The sequence below is a fragment of the Saccostrea cucullata genome, unplaced genomic scaffold (assembly GCF_032062105.1).
Source record: "Saccostrea cucullata isolate Sc308-1 unplaced genomic scaffold, CSIRO_AGI_Scuc_v1 ctg4301, whole genome shotgun sequence".
Taxonomy (NCBI): domain Eukaryota; kingdom Metazoa; phylum Mollusca; class Bivalvia; order Ostreida; family Ostreidae; genus Saccostrea; species Saccostrea cuccullata.
The window spans coordinates 5,080-26,576 of record NW_026931541.1 but is presented as its reverse complement, the minus strand read 5'-3'; the positions used below and the strand labels follow the sequence as shown (position 1 = coordinate 26,576).

The 21,497-nt window shown below is 32.4% G+C and overlaps 1 protein-coding gene and 1 pseudogene across 1 annotated transcript; both read right to left on the bottom strand.

Moving 5' to 3' along the window:
• Positions 1–5,478: 5,478 nt before the first annotated feature.
• On the bottom strand, positions 5,479–6,754 carry LOC134232931 (fibrinogen C domain-containing protein 1-like). The gene is made up of 3 exons (XM_062714928.1): positions 6,748–6,754; positions 5,836–6,000; positions 5,479–5,714 (listed from the first exon to the last, which is right to left on the bottom strand). Exons 1-3 carry the CDS (start codon positions 6,752–6,754, stop codon positions 5,479–5,481), a joined length of 408 nt encoding a protein of 135 aa, XP_062570912.1.
• Positions 6,755–15,755: 9,001 nt separating this feature from the next.
• On the bottom strand, positions 15,756–21,287 carry LOC134232934 (fibrinogen C domain-containing protein 1-like; annotated as a pseudogene).
• Between the last annotated feature and the right edge of the window lie 210 nt (positions 21,288–21,497).

Genomic DNA, 21,497 nt, shown 5'->3' with positions numbered 1-21,497 from the left:
AACTTAGCTTTAGATGATTCAAACCATTTTGTGGCCTTATTTCTCGTTTTTGTTAAAATTGAAAGCTACTTCCGGTCAAACAGGACGGAGGACCTACTCGTTGCTTTGCAACGAGCTTTGCTCTAGTCTTCTTCTTATTTTTTTCTTATCGATTTTGTGCACTCGAGTTCTCGAAAACGGCTCGATGGATTTTCATGAAACTTTCAGGTCTGATAGAAGATCAAAAAATCTAGATCCATTTTTTATTTTGATGACGTCACTTCCGGTTCGGAGATTTTTGCGATTTTGTCATTTTTAGAGGGTCACTTTGTCCGGCAATGTTCTCAGAAACCGTTGAATATAGAAGTATGAAATTTTTAGTGATGATAGAGCAACATTTGGAGAAGTGAATTGAGTATATCATTGTCACCGGAAGTACGAAGCGCCGTTGCTCGCTATGGTCCGAAAATATTCCTATCACGAATTCCAAAAATTTTCGTTCTTGACAAGTTTTAAAGTACATGTAACATCTGTCACTAAGAGCATAAAATTCAATTTTCTGTCCGTCGTCGTCACTTCCGGTCAAACCAGTAGCAAATATGGTTTATTTTTGCATTAATTAACATAGATTTGGGGGATTTAAACAATTTTGGATGTATTTAATCATTTTTTGAAAGATGAAAGTTACTTCCGGTCACTTTACTTACGGTTAAACAGGACGGAAGACCTACTCGTTGCTTGGCAACGAGCTTTGCTCTAGTTACATGTATTATTATTATTGTTTAATTTTTTAATTTAATGTATAAATTCTGTTGCATTTCCTTCGCTTGATAGCGTTCTTATTTATTCCATCAATTACTTTTCAATAGTTTGTTTTATGCTTTAATCACAGGTTAAAGTGGATCACATTTGTATAATTTTACATGTACACGATGTTCACATCATTTCAAATAAAAAGATATTCACACATACATGTATATATTATTATCATATCAAAAACTTTTTTCCTTTGTGGAATCTTCATTTTACAAACCAACAGAGCCAATGTCTTTTCAGGGTCTTCTGGTTTATTTATATATAAGCGCATAAAGTGTATTATTTTCGTTGAGTCAGTGAAATTCATGCATTGAATGTATTAAAAAAGAATTTTAAAGATTGTTTCACTTATATTAATGATTCATAATTGAGGAAGTATTGATCGTCGACAAGCTTTAAGTGGTGTCAATAAAATATGTGCGTATGATGTTTAATTTCAGGAACTATCATCATACAATTCTGAACATCAAGAAATACAAACTGAAAGTGATACATACAATCATCTACACGAGAGACGACAAAATATTTCAGAAAACGATTATGGCTTTTTCCATTCACAATAAAGGATTCCCTACCAAAATGCACTAAAGTGAAGTAATTTTCAAAAAACTTTTTGAATTTTTTATTTTACATTTCCTTCAATGCTAATATTTTAAGATTTGTAAATGATATGTTTTTGTTTGTTTAAATGCTATTTCACGTCCCTCTCGAGAATTTTTTAATCATATGAAGATGCCAACATTTGCCGGGGAGATTGACAAATTTTTGTTCTATGCTCGGCACCAATATCCGTTGAGCAGTGAGGGATATTTTTAGTGTCAGCACCTACTGCGACAAGGGACCTCGGTTTATACGATCTGATGAAGGACCGGTCTCCACGTCCCCCTGTGGGATTCGCACCCGCGACGTAATTAAGGATCAGCTCCTTACTTCGCGACTCTAGAGCAGACACGTGCACTCTAACCACTGCGCTACGCGGGTAACCATTAAGCAGACACTCTATCCATGCTGGTGACCATTGAGCAGTGAGGAATATTTTATCGTGTCAGCACCTAAAACGACAAGAGACTTGGGTTTAAACAGTCTCATCCGATAGACCGGTTTACACGATCTGTTCCGAACCCTCATCGTATGGATCAACTGCGTACCTCGCGAAAATAAAAAAAAAAACACAAGAAATAAGAACCTGAAATTCATTGTGAAAAATTTTGAAGACTAAAATTAACTTAAGTGTAACTTTAAATATTTACATTTGCAAATGTTTGTCCTTATAACACTATAACACTATTTGAGCAAGGCGTTTTTACATCTCGGTTAAACAAGTTCGTCATGTGACCCTAAATTGATTGTTTAGTCATAAACTATCTATGTAATTTCATAGTGGCGTCATAAGTGATCGACGTGTTCAACGCATTCAAATTATACTGTTGAGTTTTGAAAAAAATGTAAATATCTTATGGGTTTAAAACTTCAGTACCTTACTATTTTTAATAAATCAGTCACAAATGTAAATATAACTAAAAAAGTATCTAAAACGGGTTGGCACATGATCAAATCTTCCATAAAGGGATTTGATCACGTGATCAACCCGTTTTACATCCCAATAAAACTAAAAAAAGATACCTTATATCTTAAATATTTACATTTGTTAATGTTTTCCTTATTATAACACTACTGTAGCAATGCATATCTATAACTATACGGTGTCAAGAGGTCATAAATGTGCGTATGGATAATCCTTCGACGTAATTTCTCAGTGATGTCATAAAGGGCCGACGCGCGTTCCGTGGATTACATACATGCCGTTGGGTTTGAAAAATAATGCATTTCACATGTTAAATGTCACAATCAGGCAAATTTAAAGTATTAATTAGTCACAAATGTGAATAAAGTAATAAGGTATCATTTTGAATCATTTATAAATATGGGTTGGTAGGAGATTAAATTCATCATTAAGCCCTCCTTCGGGCTTTATGGTATTTAATCTCGTGACCAACCCGTATTTATATCCCGATAGATGTTTTAAAATGATACCTTATTTCTTAAATAAACTTAAATTTAACTTAAAATTGTTTTGTTAACTTTGATTACGGTAACTTATGTATATTTTGTAAAAACCTCTGAAATAACATGATGGGAAAACAACGAAATGTTTGGATAAAATTTTATTACCGATGTTATGTCTGGCTCAGTCTTGTTTAATTTACATCTCTAAGCTACGTGTACGGTCCTTCGATGATATGTGTTTCTAAGCGCTAGTTTTTCTTTTTAAATTATTCAAACTTGAAACTAGGACACTAAATTCGATTGTAAGGTTTTCGTCGTCAACCTTTTTTTCTTTTTTTTGGTCATGTTCTTCAATTGTCTTCAAGCTTTTTTCTTTAAAAGCTACACCTTTTACATTAATTCTTATAATGAGGGATGTTTACTAACATTTTTGAACGCATTATTAATCAAATTATTACATTGTTTAACATTGAATTATCTAAGGATATGTTCTGAGCATTTTTTGAGAATTTAATTTTTCTACTAAAATGTGTTATGATACATTTGTAATTTAAACTTTTATAATCAATTAGACTAGAATTAAATGTATTGTACAGGACGAAAATAACATAATTTCGGACCATAAAGAGTTTGTAAATAGTTCTTCTTTTACAAATATGAACAATAAAAGTTTATAAATGTCCTGTTTTACTGTCCTTGGAATAGTTAATGACAATTTATGCAACAGAAAATGTTGACATCAAAGTTGCAACTCATAGTGCTTTAAGAGACGAACATAACGTTTGTTTTCTTTATTTTTCTTTGGAAAATTTTCTTTTAAAATGCATCATTATTATCATTTAACATTCTGCAGCGGAATGATAAATAATTTGCATTAGCAATGAGAAACTAAATCTTTCATTTTGCAGAATGTTTTGATGACTTTCAAAACCTGAAGATCATGATATAGCGGTCGTGCTATTTAAATATGCGATGTTACAATCGCGTATTTAAATGTCACGGGGCAATATGAAAACCTTCTATCCTTCTGTATTCAAAAATCCAGAGGTAAAAAAAAGAAAAAAAGGACATGATCAGTATGTACTAGCCCTTGTTGACAAAGCAGGTACATGTAACAACATTGTCTTCGTTTGACTGATTGATTGATTGATTGATTGATTGTATATTGTTTACCGTCCCTCTCGAGAATTTTTTCACTCATATGGAGACGTCACCGTATGCCGGTGAAGGGCTTCAAATTTAGACCTATACTCGGCACTCAGGGCCATTGAGCAGTGAGGGTTCTTTATCCTGCCAGCGCCTACCATGACACGGGACCTACGTTTTTAAGGTCATATCAGAAAGACCCGTGACTTTCACTTCTGATGCCGAGCGCTTGGCAAAGGAACAGTCGCTACCTATTTTTACGTCTTAGGTTTGACGCGGCGCCGGGAACGAGAATCGAACCCGGGCCTCCCGATCACGAAGCGAACGCTCTACCACTAGGCTACCGTGAACGGTATATGTCTTCGTTTGTAAGTCTCATTATATAAATTTTATTTTAGAAGAACTTGGATTAAATTCTGCTAATGGTTACCCAACTTATACTCATAGTTCCCTTTATAAGGAATATATTCTTCAAAATTATATCTTCGTTTTGAATATTGTTATGATCCAAACAAACCAAAATGAATTTAAACAGATCTATATTGGATTCCGAAAAAAATCCTTACAAAGATACATAGCAGGTTCCAGTAAATGCTCAGTCAAGCTTCTTTCTTTACTCCTCTCTAAGATATTAACAAAAGTGGATGAGAAGCTTCATAAGTACTGTGCAACAATATTTTCAAGAAGTGGTGTAAATAAGATATGAACACTTAAAAAATTCCAACATCTTCCAACAGTAATTTGACAACTAAAATCTCAAGATTTTACCCAAATCAACAGCTTAAAAACTTACGACTTTTTAACTTTTGCACAACCATTCCCCACGATAAATTTAAGTCCAGGCTTTTTGATATCATTGACAGCTGCTTTTCCAATAAAACTGGAACTCGTAAATTTACCTAGTCTTTGGTCATTAGCAAGATTATTATATTAAAAACATTCCGACTGTACTCACAAGTACTCTGAAGTTGACATCATAACAAGATGCTTGAGTTTCTGATAGACAATATCTATGTGGTTTTTGGAGACCAGGTCTTCAAACGTTTAATTGGAATTCCCATGGGTACCAATTGCGCCCCGTTATAAGGAGACCGATTTCTGTCTTCAATTGATGCAGAATTTGTGCAAAATCTCGTTCATGAAAAGGAGGAAACACTTGCTATGACCTTCAATTCAAAATTTGATATATCGACGACGTATTTCAATTAACAATATCCTGATAAACCTGAGATAAAAGATTCCACAGAGTCTCATGAACCTAATTTGATATTTAACATGAAAAAGACGTTAATGGTTATCTAATAAGCTCTATGTTAAACGTGATGACTTATGAAGAATTATAATTTTTTCGACACTTTATCGCAATATCGTTATTACTCTTCATAAGCAAGACATATTTTTCGCGACGTGTGCTTACTGCTCTATATAAACTTAGATATTATTATTTTACGCGAGAGTGATATTTTCGCAAGCTCATTGTCTAATTCTTGGGAATAAAGAGTGCTTTATTTCAACATTTCAATTTATGTTTTAGAGTCTTCTGATCTTCATCTCAGTAAATTTCAGTGAGTAGTTGTAACCATGCCAGGATAACCACTCAATCCCATCAGCGAATGAAGAGTGTGTCCCTCTAAGATATATTCCCTTTAAGCTGGCCTGGTGACAATTATGGTACCACCATCCACCTTTGAATCTGCTGGCGCAGTTGTTTGTATCATGGTCTTTTGTGTAAAATTGAACACCGTTGTGACCTGTCATCGAATCACCTATCAAAATATATACCCAGTACATTGTTAACTTTTCTTGTTTTCATTAAAACTAAACAGCATTCATTTCCGATAATTTAATTTAAAAATCTTATTGTTTTCGAAGACATCAAAAATAGACCTGTTGTTCCTATGTAGTCCTCTATCGTCAGCTTGTAACCTTGACTTTCATCTCCTATAGAAAAACGTCTGTAGATGGCATAACGAGACTTGTCCAAAAAGTCAGACATATCTATCCGTAGCTCATAAAAACCTTGACTGACAATTTCATAAATTATATGATTTCCTGGAATCAGTATTGAAACACACATTTACAGAGAAAATAACAGAGGCTATATAATGACAAGGAAAAATATAGGCCCATTCTGATCATTTGGTTAGGCTTTTTGGCAAATTTTGATTAGCACAATATAAAAGGGAATAATCTGCTGCAAGATGATTTTCTATTTATCACCGTATATATAGTGCGTAGTCCTAAAATTGTTTTTTCTAACTATCATTATTTTTGAAGGCATGCAAATTTAGAAGTTAGTAGAATAATGTCTTCAATATTAGATTTGTTCAGCAAAATCGTGGCAGTCTTTCATGTCAATATGCTAAAAAAGATATACGAGTACGCCAAACAATTATGTTTTGACCATTAGCTCTCCTGTCTACGTACTTTTTAGTATGTTGACTTAAATAAGTCGGATGTTTATGCAATTATATCGAAAGTATGAATACATTTATCCCATGTCAACGTCAAATTATGTTGCAACTTGCATGTTAAAATCTATGTAAGATGAAATATATGGAGAGGATGAACAGTATATAAGCTCAAACGTCCGATCAAACAATTAAAATTTAGAGCAGAGGAAACACAAACCTCTATAAATAAAAGGTGGGATCAGGCGCCATGGCTGTCTTTACTTCGTTTCTGTTTTTGTATGGATTAGATATATCAACAGTGTCAGGAGCAAAAAATAAACAGTGCTCTGTTGCAACCACTATTGAAATAATTATATCAGTAGTGGTTGAGAGTGAATTTCAATACCAAACATAGTTAGTAACCACTATTGATTTACATTGTACAACCACTATTGAAATAATTATATCAATAGTGGTTGAGAGTGCATTTCAATAACAAACATAGGCAATAACCACTATTGAAATACAACCACTATTGAAATAATTATATCAATAGCGGTTGAGAGTGCATTTCAATAACGAACATAGATAGTAACCACTATTGAAATATGGCTGCTTCTGTAATAGTGCAAACGAACGGCATCAACGTCCTTAATTGGCCCGCTTTGTCTCCAGACTTAAATCCGATTGAACGTTTGTGGGACGAGCTGGGGAGACGTGTGCGCAGACGCCAGCCTCAGCCTCAGAACCCACAGGAACTTGAGAGAACCTTGTTAGTGGAGTGGCAGAATATTCCTCAAAGGACTATTCGAAGTGTCTGCCAGTCAATGACACGTCGCCTTCGCGCCGTAATCCGTGCCAATGGAGACCATACACGGTATTAGTGACCAAAACTACATTTTTGATGCACCCTTCTTTTACATTCTTTTCAATTGTACCCCTTTTGTGAATAAAATGGTGTAAAAAATTAAAGAACACTGAACATTAAATGTAAACAAGAAATTATTTGTTTATAAGATCTATGAATTAATTTAAAATACCAAATATTATTAGGTGCTGCGTTTTTAAAATCCGTCAGTATATTTCAAAAGTTTCTGACGCGGTGAAACTTTTCTTTCAAAACTGGTAGTATTTTAATAGTGGATGAAACCTATGATTACCATATTGAAATGCACTGTCACCCACTGACTAAATAATTATTCTAGTTGTGCTCGTATTTCAATAGTGGTTGAAACCTATGGTTACCATATTGAAATGCACTTTCAATCAATATTGAAATAAATTATTTCAATAGTGGTCATATTTCAATAGTGGTTATTACATAGGTTTGTTATTGAAATGCACTCTCAACTACTATTGATATAATTATTGCAATAGTGGTCGTATTTCAATAGTGGTTACTGACTATGTTTGTTATTGAAATGCACTCTCAACCACTATTGATATGATAATTTTAATAGTGGTCGTATTTCAGTAGTGGTTACTAACTACGTTTGCTATTGAAATGCACTCTCAACCACTATTGATATAATTATTTCAATAGTGGTCGTTATTTCAATAGTGGTTGCAACAGTGCTCTCTATCCATCTTAAAATCAGATCTAACAAATGGGTCGGTAACATTCATGATAACATAACTGTCTTGCAAGTAAACAATGATGTTATATCTTGACGTACTATTTTTGGATTTGGACGACGTGAATGGCTGAAATTTGACATTCATTTTCTTGTTCAATAATTGGGATTTTCTTTTTTTTATACGTAAATAAAAAATAAAAAAAAAGCAAATGTATAAACTGAAAAAAAATATTGTTATCAAATTTATAGGATTTTTCTTGTTTAAACGTTTGAAAGATTTTCTTTATAATTTCAAATATGACTAGACAGTAGACTAGTTCAAACTCATCGTTTCGTAAGTTTTATGGTCGGTACAATGGCATTGTCAGCGAACATAATTATCAATGATTCAATTGCTGACTTACTTTTTTCCAGTTGATTGTTATACCATTATTTACACACTGAGATGTTCACGAATTTTTTTTATCCTTTCATGACAAGGAGCACACGGCGGGTGTGACCAGTCGGCAAGGGGTGCTCAGTCTTCCATGTCAACTGATCTCACCTATGATATTTCCGAAGTCCGTGTTTACTTCGCTCATATTTTGTAATGTTCAAATAGACTTTACATAGAATAAAAAGAATCGAATACTGTTCGTTATCTCCATCAATTTCATTTTGGTAAAAGCGTTACATCACATCTCATAAAACTGAACATAAGTGCCCGTTTCTGGTAAATATACCTGCTAGGTCTGCCTTTAGTTCTTTCTTAAGTACATGTATATACATTTCATACACCTCATATTGAAAACAAGAATGGATTAGAGTAAAACTCGTTAAATACGAACACGGATATTGCGAATTCAAGGAATTGGATCCCCAATTTATTAAAATACAACGAATTCCTTATCAGGATATAACGGATTACGGATATAGAGAAGAACTCGTAATTTTTAAAATAGGTTCCAGTGACTTCGTTATACCCAAGTTTTACTGTATACATTATTTCTTATACGACAAGTTAAAGGTACTTGGACACAGATTTGAAGTTATTATTTTCTCTATAATATTACGACTTATATATTTTAATAGCATTTCACACAAAAATTAATTCAAAATCTTTTTTTCATTTAAAAGAAATTGAAATTTCAAATTTTTCGGCGGGTTTGATTGACATACCCTTGCACTCTCACAAATTTAATTTTATTCTTAATCCTTAGAGCCGCTTGGTCCGATTCTAATCGCTAAAAATATATATTTGTTTTTATTCTTGAAAAATAATTGTCCATAAATTGTTTCACTTTTTGTCAAATTATACCCCCAAAGTCTTTATCTTTCAAAAGATATCAAAATTCAAAAGTTAAAAAATAATTTTTGTTAGGTCACACAATAAATAATCCTTTGTTTACATCGCGTGAATTCACCTTCGAAAAATTAAATTTATTGCTTACATGTATATCTCATGAAGATCGAACCCGAGCATTTTTTTTAACAACAAAGTACTTGTACATGGACAATATTTTAAGCTTCGTTACTAAATTTCCTTTAAAGTAAATATCTGATTTTCCTTTATCCTTAACTAAGCATATTAATATAAAAATTACTATGGATTATATTCAATGACTTAGGCTTCTACTAATGGAAATAAAAATACTCGGGTTTGAATTATATTCATGATTAGATAAAACCGATAAATTTATTTTTTACAAAGGTGACTTCACAACAGATCTTAACTTCCTGTCAGGAACCTCTGTTTATCAATAAGGTTTTTGATCTATGTTTTCCACGTAAGAATTGTTGTAATAAACTATTAAACCAATCTCACAATTTATGTTTGTATATTATCTAAGTAATGACGTACTTTTATTGTGTAAGATAATATGTGCCTGTTTCGGATTAAGCGGCTTTAGGAAAAGTGGCCATCTCGTTTTGTATAAATGAAAAATATTAATACTATATTCTAGAAAATTCAGAGTAAACATGTTTGAAAGCAAAACAAACACACAATATATTGTCAGTCCGTGCAGTTGTGGTAAGCAGACTGTGACGATTGAACGCACCCGATCAATTCTAAATATAAACAATAACAGAACTCGAGCCCTGTTTACAAAAACTGTGTACATAACACGAGTGTGCTCGAATTGCTAAACTCTGTACGTATCTCTTAGTTCGGAATGACGATACTTGTGAAGGTGTTTTGCTTTCTAACATTTCTACTCTGAATAAAATTATTTTTCTTGATAAAAGTTATAATATTTCTCATTAATACACATCAAAATTGCCACTTTTCCTAAGGATTAAGAATAAGGTTAAAATTTGTGAAAGTGCAAGGATGTGTCAATCAAACCCGCCAAAAAATTTGAAGTTTTAATAACTTTTAAATGAAATAAGATTTTTAATTAATTTTTGTGTGAAATGCTATTAAAATATATAATTCGTAATATTACACAGAAAAAATGAGAAAATATTTACTTCAAATCTATGTCCAAGTACCTTTAAAGTAAAAAAAAATACTGGTGAAATATTGTAAGAAAATAATTCCCATCCGGCGTTTACAACTTTGTTTTCGAACAATAAACCTTCAACTATCATAAATGTATAGTATCAATGCATGACTAACTTCAGGGATTTTGCAGGAAAATGTTTATGATAAACGTTCTAGAAAGCTATTTCTTCGTTACTATTTACTATTAATTTAGAAATAAAAACACTGAATTGTCCATGGATTTTGGTCACAGCATGACAAAGAGCACACGGCGGGTGTGAATGGTCGGCAGGGGATGCTCACTCCTCCATGATACCTGATCTCTCACCTCTGATGTTTTGGAAGTCCGTGTTTGCTCTAGCTGCTCCTATTTTGCATCGTTATATGGACTTTTGAGTTTTAATACTGTTTGTTATGCTGCCGGTGAATAGTTTGATGACTATTTCACCATTGGGCAGATAGCACAAAAACTATTTCACAATAGGGGCTGTTTGGAAAAGATAGCATGTTTATTCGTCATGTATTTATATTGAACAAATTCACAGAGGTATAATAATACGAAATATTAACAATAATACAAGCTGTATGAAATATTATGAATTAAATTAAGGTAGGGTCCGTCTCTGGTTTCTGACTAGATGAAATATTCAAAGAATATTTGCTTATATGTCTTATATAGTCAGGTTTAAGAGATTTAAAAGACCATATTCTTCTTTCCTCATAACGATTATAAATAGAAATTGTACACTGCGTTTTAAAACTGGCGGAACACTGCCTTTCGAAATTTTTATAAAACAATGAATTTAGTTGTAATTTTTACACAATCAAAGACTTGGAAAAATAATATTTTGTTTATATATCAAGAATCTTAACTACTTAGAACATATAATTTTATTATTTTAAAATTCATTTATTTCATCAACAGACTGGGTATTTAAAAAAGGTTATGGAATATCCGAAAAAAGAAAAAAATCTATATATTATATTTGGCAAATAACAATTAAATTCTAAAAGCTTTTTAAGAACAATAAATAAAAATTACTTATATCAGAACATCTTAACAAAATCAACATGGAAAATATTCCATTCAATCATGATGTCAAGTTCTTTCAAAAAATAATTGTTGATGTCTTTCTAATGCATATAAATTGTATAAAAATACATTCATTAACACGGAAATTAAAGAAATTTGTAAAGTACACTCTCTTCCCCACAGAGGAAATGTAACAACAACTTTTTCAACTTGAACTTCATAATCTGCGTGTCATGTATTACATGTATTTTCTTTATTTCTATCAGTTAAAAGTCGTTTACAAATAAGTGCATGGATCTGTTGATAAATTGTTTTGAAGTTACCTTTAAAGTTTAGCTAAAGAAATCATATATATTTAAATAAGATAATGTAGTTATTAAGCATAAAGTGAGATGATGGATTTAAACATTTCAAATCGGGAAGTAAGAAGAAAAAGCGACACACTTTCTCTAAACTGAAAGAGAGGATTAGTTACATGTTTTGCAAAGAACTTGTGAGGATGACCTGATTCTTGTATTTCCACATCATGACTTCAAATCCGACGTGTAGGCACAAGTTTAGAACGTGTAATACACCTTTTACACGACCGCTTAAACGAGTAAAGTTATCGATTAAATTATTTCTTGAATCAGTTGAAATTTAAGCAATAAAACATGAACACTATCTTAAAATTTTAATGAATGATGGATGATTCGATGGTTTCATCAAACTCCTTGTATTTTTATCAATGAAAAGTTAAACTGATACAAAGAAGCATGTTTATGTTGTATATTCATTGAAGGGGACACCGGTCATGCATCCAATAAAAATTCTTGGTATTGATTGTTTTCCCTTGATGTATTTTTATCCAGTCCATTCTAAATAGACTATATTGTTTCAATTTTATTAAATAATGTAGGATATGGAGTTAACGAACATTATTCAATATCAAAGTCCATAAAACTCTACAAAATAAGAACAGAGCAAACACATCAGATGTGGGATCAGGTGCCATGGAAGAATGAGCATCCCCTACCATACGGTTACAACGGCCGTGTGCTTCATATCGTGATCAGGAAACAACGGGAAACCAGTATTTAAAAATGGACTAACAATTAGTATGAAAAACGTCAGTCAGCATTTGATTCAATGGTAATTTTCACTTGCAGACAAGGTCATTGTATCGATCATAGAACTTACAAAATGATGACTTTAAACGAGACTGCAGAAATTCTTGTTTCATCAACTTGTTTGTCATTAATTTACCTCGTTTTAAAAATTTTGTTTATACTTAGAACAAGCTCTTGTATATCGAAAGTATATTGCTGCATAAGTAAGGAAAGTTGACGATAGAAAAGTTAAAGTCATTACGCTTATCATAGAGCTTGGTGGTTAGATTACCATAATTAGCGTCTTTTTCAAGTAAAATATCCAAGTATGAAACAGATGTGTCGGATCCTGTGGTATCTTTTATCTCAAGGTCACCAGGATAAAATAATTTTACAAATGACCAGGTAGGTAAATATTTTTGGCCAGGTAATTAAATCATTTATGTAAAATGTTAAATGTTACCCACAGGTGCATGAGATAACAAAAGTACAGATAACTCCTCACCTAATTAGTTATATTGGTAGTACACTTAAAACGAAAAATATATAAGTACTTGTGGGGTTTGTATATAATAATTAACTATTTCCTTTTATATATACTAGCACTTGTAAAGAGCAAACGCGTATGAAAAAGGGAAACAAATGGGATGTCTGGCATGTATTTTTGAAATTAACAATGTATTGATGTATTATATTATTTAATGCATCCTTTCTAGACGTCATTCTGATTAAGCCCTTAAATCTTATCTTTTTCAAATGGTTTCTATAGGGCCCCCCAATAATCCCCAAAGTGCAGAATTCTGTCTTGTTTTGTCGTCAATTCAGTATCTTTATAACTGCCCTCAGTTTTAAAAGTGCATAAAATCTTAGAGACAAACAAAATAATTACAGCGCTTCACTCCAGTGAGATGACAATACAAATAATAATAATTATTCATCGTTTCTGACATCTATGACTAGAATAAGTATTTCAATTTACCTTTCCTAAATTAAAAATCATAAATACAACATTACAATTAATTTATTTACTGTAAACGTGGTTATATTGACGAGTTGAAAAATTGACGATTTTTTGTTTACGAAAATTGACAAGTGTTAATTTTGACGAAATATTTAATCAAGAGTTATGTATCTTTGAATTCACGGGGATACAAAGGCAGCGTCGGAATCACAAGAATTTAAATTTATACAGACCATCTACAATGTGTAAGATTGTACAAACTATCTAAAGTGTGTTAGATATGATTGAAATAATTGGTCTCTCGTAATTTTTTTTTCATTATAAGCGGTCAATTGCCTGAGGTGACTAACTAGGTCAGCGTGATAATTATGCTAAGTTACGCATACAGTATTTGACACTCTAGTTAATTAAGATTCAGTGGTTTTAAAAAAAGTGATTACATATCACAGTGTTTTCATAACTAATCACAAAGGGAATTAAATGTAACTTTGACCAAGTTTTAATATAGGAAACCGGCGAAAAGTAAGCGGTAAAGTTGTACGATGGCAAATGTCTGTTGTGACGCTATATATATGATGTGAAGTTTGACGAGTGTAAATTTTGACGAGAAAAGAAAAATCGTCAATAAAGTCAAAATTAGCACACCGTCAAAATTTCCACGTTTACAGTATTGCACTCTCCGTTCACGATAATTTGCAAGCGTACGTACAAATAACTAAATCATATTTATTGACAGTGACATCAAATACAATGTTCAAGGCAAAGGACTCCTGGATTGTAAAAAAACATTCACTAATCAAATGTGTTAGGGGCAGTATTTAAGATCAAAAGTCCGTAAAACAATACAAATTTGTAGCAGAACAAAGACAGACCTCCAAAACTTTGGAGGTGGAATCAGGTTCAATGGAGGACTGAGCATCCTCTGCCAAATGATCATATGGTGAAGGATGAATTTAAATGCCTGTTAACTTTCTTTCTTTTTTTTAAGGTTTCGTCAAAGGTCAACATGTGCAAAAAATTTATTTTTACAATAACTTCAAAATTTTGTGAGATATAAAGTTTAAAATTCATTAAGCATAGCATAATAGTTGAATTCTACCACGATTTTAGCCTAGAAACAAATGCTGCGAACATTCCTCTCTAATAAATTACGAACGTCATCAAAAAATCATCAGCTCAGAAAAATTCATCAAACCTGTACAGTTCAAATGCATGTTAGACTGTAGGATGAAATACTCTAATGTTTAGAGCACATCGACGTGTCGCCTTCTGCAGTCTTAACACAGTAAATTTCATAGAGTTCCAATTTCCTGTGCAATTATCGTGAAATGTGAAAAAAAGACCCCATGTGCCCAGCGAGATCTCTAAAGATAATTGATTGTGCAAGCCAAACAATGGGCCGTAATAAGGGTAAATTAACAGTTTGGCATTAGAATTTGGAGGTTTGTTTGATTTAAACATCATAATATTTATCGTATTGACAACGACGACGACCTTACTGTGGCGCTAATATTTTAACTGTGGCGAAACTATAGCGCTGATTTTTAGCTGTACTGGTCAGGGACCAGTAGAACTTATGCGATAGTAAGGTGTCCGTCGTCCGTCTGTCTGTCTAGCTGTCTCTCTGTCTGTCACTGTTTGTCTGTTTGTCCGCAAAAATTTTAACCCTGCCCATAACTTTTGATTTAGTGGAGCTATAGCATTCATGTTTCACATGTGTATTCCTTGTGGCAAGACCTTTCTTTGGGTACCACCAAAGTTAACCTTGACTTTGGAGTTTGATCCACTTTTACACAAAAATTTTGAACTTTTACTTTGGCCATATCTTTTGAACAATAGATACCAGGGCATTTATACTTGACAAGTGTATCTTTTGTGAAAAGATCTTTCATTGGATACCAAAAGCCTTGACCTTTTGACCTTGGAGTTACATGTAGACTCACTTTTGCACAAAAATTGCAAACTTTTTCTTTGGCCCTAATTTTTTACCGGCAGATACTAGGAATTTCATTTTTCAAATATCACTTCTTTTTGGCAAGACTTTTCATTTGAAACCAAGAATTTAGACCTTGACCGTGGAGATTTCCGTACTAACGAAAAAAATTTTAATCTTGGTCATAACTTTTGAACGGTAAGGTGCAGAGTTAATAGGTGATCACATCATTTGTTTTTATTTATTGGCAAAAATTGTTGTTACTTTCATCTATTTCAGAAATTTTGAAAAAAAGAAATCACGAGTAAATCAATATAAGATTTTTTCCATGCTCTTTACTTGCACATTTACTGTTGAATTAGAGTCTTCTGATCTTCATTTCAGTAAATTTGAGTGAATAATTGTATCCATGCCAGGTTCTCCACTCAATCCCATCAGCGAATGATGAGTGTGTCCCTCGAAGGTATATTCCGTTTAAGTTGGAGTCATGACAATTCTCATACCACCATCCTCCTTTATAGTTAGCCGCACAGTTGTTCAAATCATGATCCTTTGTGTAGAACTGAGCGCCATTTTGTCGTGCCAAGGAGTCACCTATTAAACAATATCATCGGCATGTATTTTCTTTTTTTATATAGTTTTTAGGAATTATCTTAATTACACTGTATTTTATTAATTTTCATGACATCTTCAGACCTGCTGTTCCTATGTAGTCCTCTATCGTCAGCTTGTAACCTTGACTTTCGTCTCCAATAGAAAACCGTCTATAGATGGCATAGCGAGTTTGACCCCAAAAAGTCAGACATGTCTATCCGTAACTCATAAAAACCTTGACTGACAATTTCATAAATCCTATGATTTCCTGAAAGATTTTTAATGGAAGATTTTAAAAACCATTTACTTTCACATTATGATAATTCAAATATGATAGTGTGGCATAACCCTAAACTAAAAGTTAATGTCAAATTTTAGTATTTTTCAGTTAAGGACTGATGATACAAACATTTTTTTTTTCCTGGAGGAGACTTAAAACCATGTCACAGGTGAGGAAAAATGGATAACACTGTAACTCTGAATTTTATCTCCTTAGACTTGGAAAATCAAATAGACTTGGTAAATATTAGTTAGTACTTCGATAAATAATAAAAATGGACAATTCACACTCAGTATAGGTTTACAGATAAAACTTCAGAATATGTTACCTTGGTGCTAAAAGTGTAATATTAACTTTAAAACAATATACTAAAACAAGTTAATTTTATGAGAAAATGTAAAATGATAAAAATGTGATTAATATCATTTGTCACCATTATCGTTGGATCGTTAGGTGTAAGTATTTCCCTAGAAATCGTTATGAATGGACTAATCCCCATGCGTTAGTCAAGTTAGCTAATCCCATGTTATCTGTAATACTCTAGATTTTACTCTCACATTGGTACAGTGCAGGGAAATAATTTTGTTACAGTATCGATGCTGAATTGTATGCTTCTTTTGCTTGCTGATTTAATGCTAGTTATCCTTATCCTGATGCTGTTTTTTAATTAGGTCAATGCTACCGGAAGTACCATCATGCTACAGGAAGTAGCTGATTGAATTTCTGCTATTTAAGGCAATAAAATTGCCTTATATAATTATTTAATCATCATATTTCACTTTGTATTAAATATTTGAACAATATAAAAAGTTTTCTTTCACTTATATTCTTGTATAGAAGAAAAAACAATTGATTTTTCTGAGGCTAGTAGGATAATGGTGATTTTATAAGTAGGTCAATGCTATTTTATCCTTTGGTTTTGCTTTTTTTTAAATGCTGATCCTGATGCTAGCTGGATGCTGATACTACGTATACTTATTCTGATGCTGATTTATGTAACAAAATAAGTTCCCTGCACTGTATGATATTTGAATGAACTTATCCCCATGTGTACGTTTTATAATCGTTTTCCGATGCTTTGAAATCACGCTATCAGAATTCCCATTTTTTTTACGTTTGTATCGGAATATTAAAAAAGTTAAAAAGTATATCATTGCGGGAGTTAGCAAGATTCAATTTCCCCTTGGCACGGATTATTTCACTCGGCTTCGCTTAGGGAAATAGTCTTGGCTTCAGGGAACTGGAATCTTGCTAACTTCCTCAATAATATTCTTTAACTGTATACTGAGTGTAATTTATCCATATTTGTTATTTTACATAGCAATGTTCTTAAGGGGTCTTCTTTGTCCCTGTTGATTTGTGGGGAAAATACTTGAATTAAGCTGTAAATGCAAATATAGATTTTACTTCATCTAAGTAGACTGTACATTTATTGAAAATGACGAATTTATTGTGCGTGGTTTGCTAGTTCTTGCATTATAATGTCATAAATTACGTCATTATTTAAATATCCTTTAAATCGTCATATTGTTATGCAATATTTGGGGTGAGCACAACTTTTGATACAAAATCTGCAAATGTAAAATAAGTCTTTTTTCTGGATAGAGGGTTTTGTGTGTTGAAAGCTCAAAAATACACAGGTTTTCTGCAAAATTCAAGGCTATTATTAATTCAGAAGGCCTTTCTAACCTTGACTATCGGATATCAGACTTAGATATATTTGAAGGAATAAGAAAGCATTATATCTAAGTTATATCTATGTATTTCTAAATAGGTTGTTTAAATCAACAGAGTCATTTTATGCACAAGGTGAAGCTGGCTTTCTTATCAAATTCAATGAATGATTATCAAAATACTAGTAACAGTCTGACTTTAGAGTAAGCATAATTATATTGCATGGCGATTACTATCTTGCATGTGGACATCGTTGTCTTGCATGTTGACTTAATATTATTGAATTTAGAGGGTTAAAAATTCTATCACAATTTTCGTACAAATATTGAAATTTTCCTATTTGATGATAATAAAATGAAGGTATATGTAATAAAAGTTAATGGTTTTGAAAAACCAAAATGGGTACATTTTATATTCATTATAGATATAGCGATATAAATATGTTTTCTTAAGAACATGTTCAACAGCATCTCGATATATTATTATATGAAATGAAAGCCAAGACTATGGAATTTATGTATTACTCAGTACTTGAAAGTATTGTCAAATTCACTTTTTTCGATCGCGTGGCGCAGTGATTAGAGCGTCGGCTCTAAAACCCTCTTGGCTGATATGTTTCAATTTTTATATCTATCCTCTCAGGCTAACTCATTTTATGTAAACATACCTAGCCAGAACTCATTAGACTTGTTCCCGAATCCATATTTGTAGTCTGTCCAATTCCTAAAGAAATCTTCGGAACCGTCAGTTCTTCTTTGGATTACCTTTCAAAATTGATCAAAAATCATCATTTATTTCTCAGCATTCTTTACTCCCCACTAAGATATCAACAGAAGTGAAGGAGAAACTTAAAGAATACAGAACATGTACAACAATATATTCAAGAAGCGGTGTAAATCAGATATGGATACTCAAAAATTCGAAGGAACTTTTGGACAATTTGAAATGGCAAGATTTTAAGAAAATCAGCAGCTTAAAAACTGACGACTTTTCATCGGTATACACAACCATTCCTCATGATAATTTAAAGTCTAGGCTTTTTGATACCATTGACAGTTGATTTTTCAATAAAGATGGAACTCGTATATTCTTACATTGTATCTTGTCATTAGTCATTTGCAGCATTATTTTGTTGAAAACATTCTGATTGTATACACAATTACTGTGAAGTTCACATTAAAAAGATACTTGAGTTTCTGATTGAAAATATCTACAATGTTTTTGGGGACCAGGTCTTCCAAAATTCTATTTGAATTTCCATGGGTATCAATTGCGCCCCATTATTAGCAGATCTATTTTTGTGTTTTGTATTTGTGCAAAATTTTGTGCGTGAAAAGAAGATATAAACACTTGCAGTGGCCTTTAACTCCACATTTACATACCCCGATATACAATGTATCGACGACGTATTGTCAATTGACAGTGGTAACTTCCATTCTTATGTCGATACGATATATTCTGGTGAGCTTGATATAAAAGATACCACAGAGTCTGACATATCTGTTTCATATCTGGATATCGTACTATAAAAACGTTAATGGTAATCAAAAAACCAAGCTCTATGACATCGTTAAGGAGACTATTATTATAATTGTTTTTATTACCCACTAGATATAACATATTTTGGGATATGATATCTTAAAGCTGTCAATTATTATTTGGCAAAGAAAAATTTCATAAATTTTAGATTTGAAATTTGATCATTTTGTTATATCTTCCTAAAGAGTTCTTCTTCTAAAGGAATTCAAAATTGTCAAAAAATGGCCACAACCACCTAGTCCCTTTTCTATCGTCAACTTCCCTTTCTTATGCAGTAATATACCTGAATCACCTGCATACGGAGTTTAAATATCTCAGTTGACTCGATACGCAAGAGCATGCTGTACGTATGTACAATTTCTAAAAATAAGTAAATTATTGACAAACAAATTGAAGAAACGAAAATAACATCAGTCTCGTTTAAGGTCATCATCTCATAAGTTCTATGGTCGATACAATGACTTCGTCATTGAGTCAAGTTCTGACTGCCGATTTTCATACTAATTGTTAGTCCATTATTTACGAATTGACGATGAATTTTTTTCCGTTATTTCCCGATCATGACAAGGAGCACACGGAGGGTGTGACCAGTTCGCAGGGGATGCTTACTTCACCATGGCACCTGATCACACCTCTGACGTTCTGGAGGTCCGTGTTTGCTCTTCTCCTATTCTTTATTGTTTTATGGACTTTTGATTTTGAATACTTTTCGTTATCTGCATATGTTTCATTATATGAAACACACATACACACCCTCCCTCAGACACACCCTCACACATCCTCCCTCACCCTCACACACACAAAACCATAGTTAATTTGCATGATAAAATTAAAAGCGCAAAAATGTTTGAAGTTTCATTTGAAATTCCCAAGACAATATAAACTGTTGTTTTTAGCAAGTATATAGCAGTTTCTTCGTGTTATAAGTAATTTCTATTTTCTTTTTTTTTTTTGGTTGGTTGTTTGGTGGTCGATTGTACACACGCATATATCTTATTACGAATCTTAATAATATGCTGATATGATTTTGAAATAATAATAAAATAAAATTCTTTAACTTCTCCTTTGTGTTAATTAGTTCAGGGCTCCTAAAATATATAATGTACACCTCAAATACGTCAAGGACATCATTGATTTAAAGTTAACCTAGGACTTCAAAAAAAATGCTCACGGTCCATCCTCCCCCGTCCGTCAGCTGGTCACGGAATACCTCCAACCGCCCGCCCTTCTGAGGATATATTGTGTACAGCCTATTCTCCCTGTATCCCTCCCACAGATAATCCTGGCAGTCTCGGGGAATGGCAAATACTGTATATAGACAAATAGTCAATATTATTTTATAGCTATATATAAATAGATTAAATACATGTGATTATGTTATGTCATGTTTTAAAATACAAAAACACTTTGGAGGAATCATTTTTTTAAATCTGGAAATCAGTTGAAAAATAATTTTAACAATTTGCAATTGTGCCTAAAATTTAATCAAAAAAAAAAAAACAAAAACAAAAACAAAAACAAACAATATAAAACAATATGAAAATCAACTCACAATATCTTCTACATAAAATATTCATTGTTTTCCTGCACATCAAATCTTTGCTTATCATAGAGAAATAATGAACCAAAGAAATATTTTTTGTAAGTATATTTATAATGTAGTTTACATATCAGGCATATATTTTATTCACCTGGAGCAACAGTCGGGCGTGTTGTGACGGGTTCTAAAAGAAGCCCATGAGCATCAAATGGGGTAAGAAAAACCAGACACAGATTTGACACAAATAAGATATGTAGATCCATTTCAATCGTTAAAGTACAGGAATAAACCCTACCATTTAGATAAACTTTATTGCCTTATCTTTGCGGACCTTCTGATATGAATGACTAAACAGGTTTATTGCGTATTGAAAAAAATACCTCATGTTTGTTTTTATTGTTTTCCTTTTGTATTTTCTACAAATCTTTTCATTAATGTACAATACATGAAATTGGAAAAAAAATAGCTTGGTT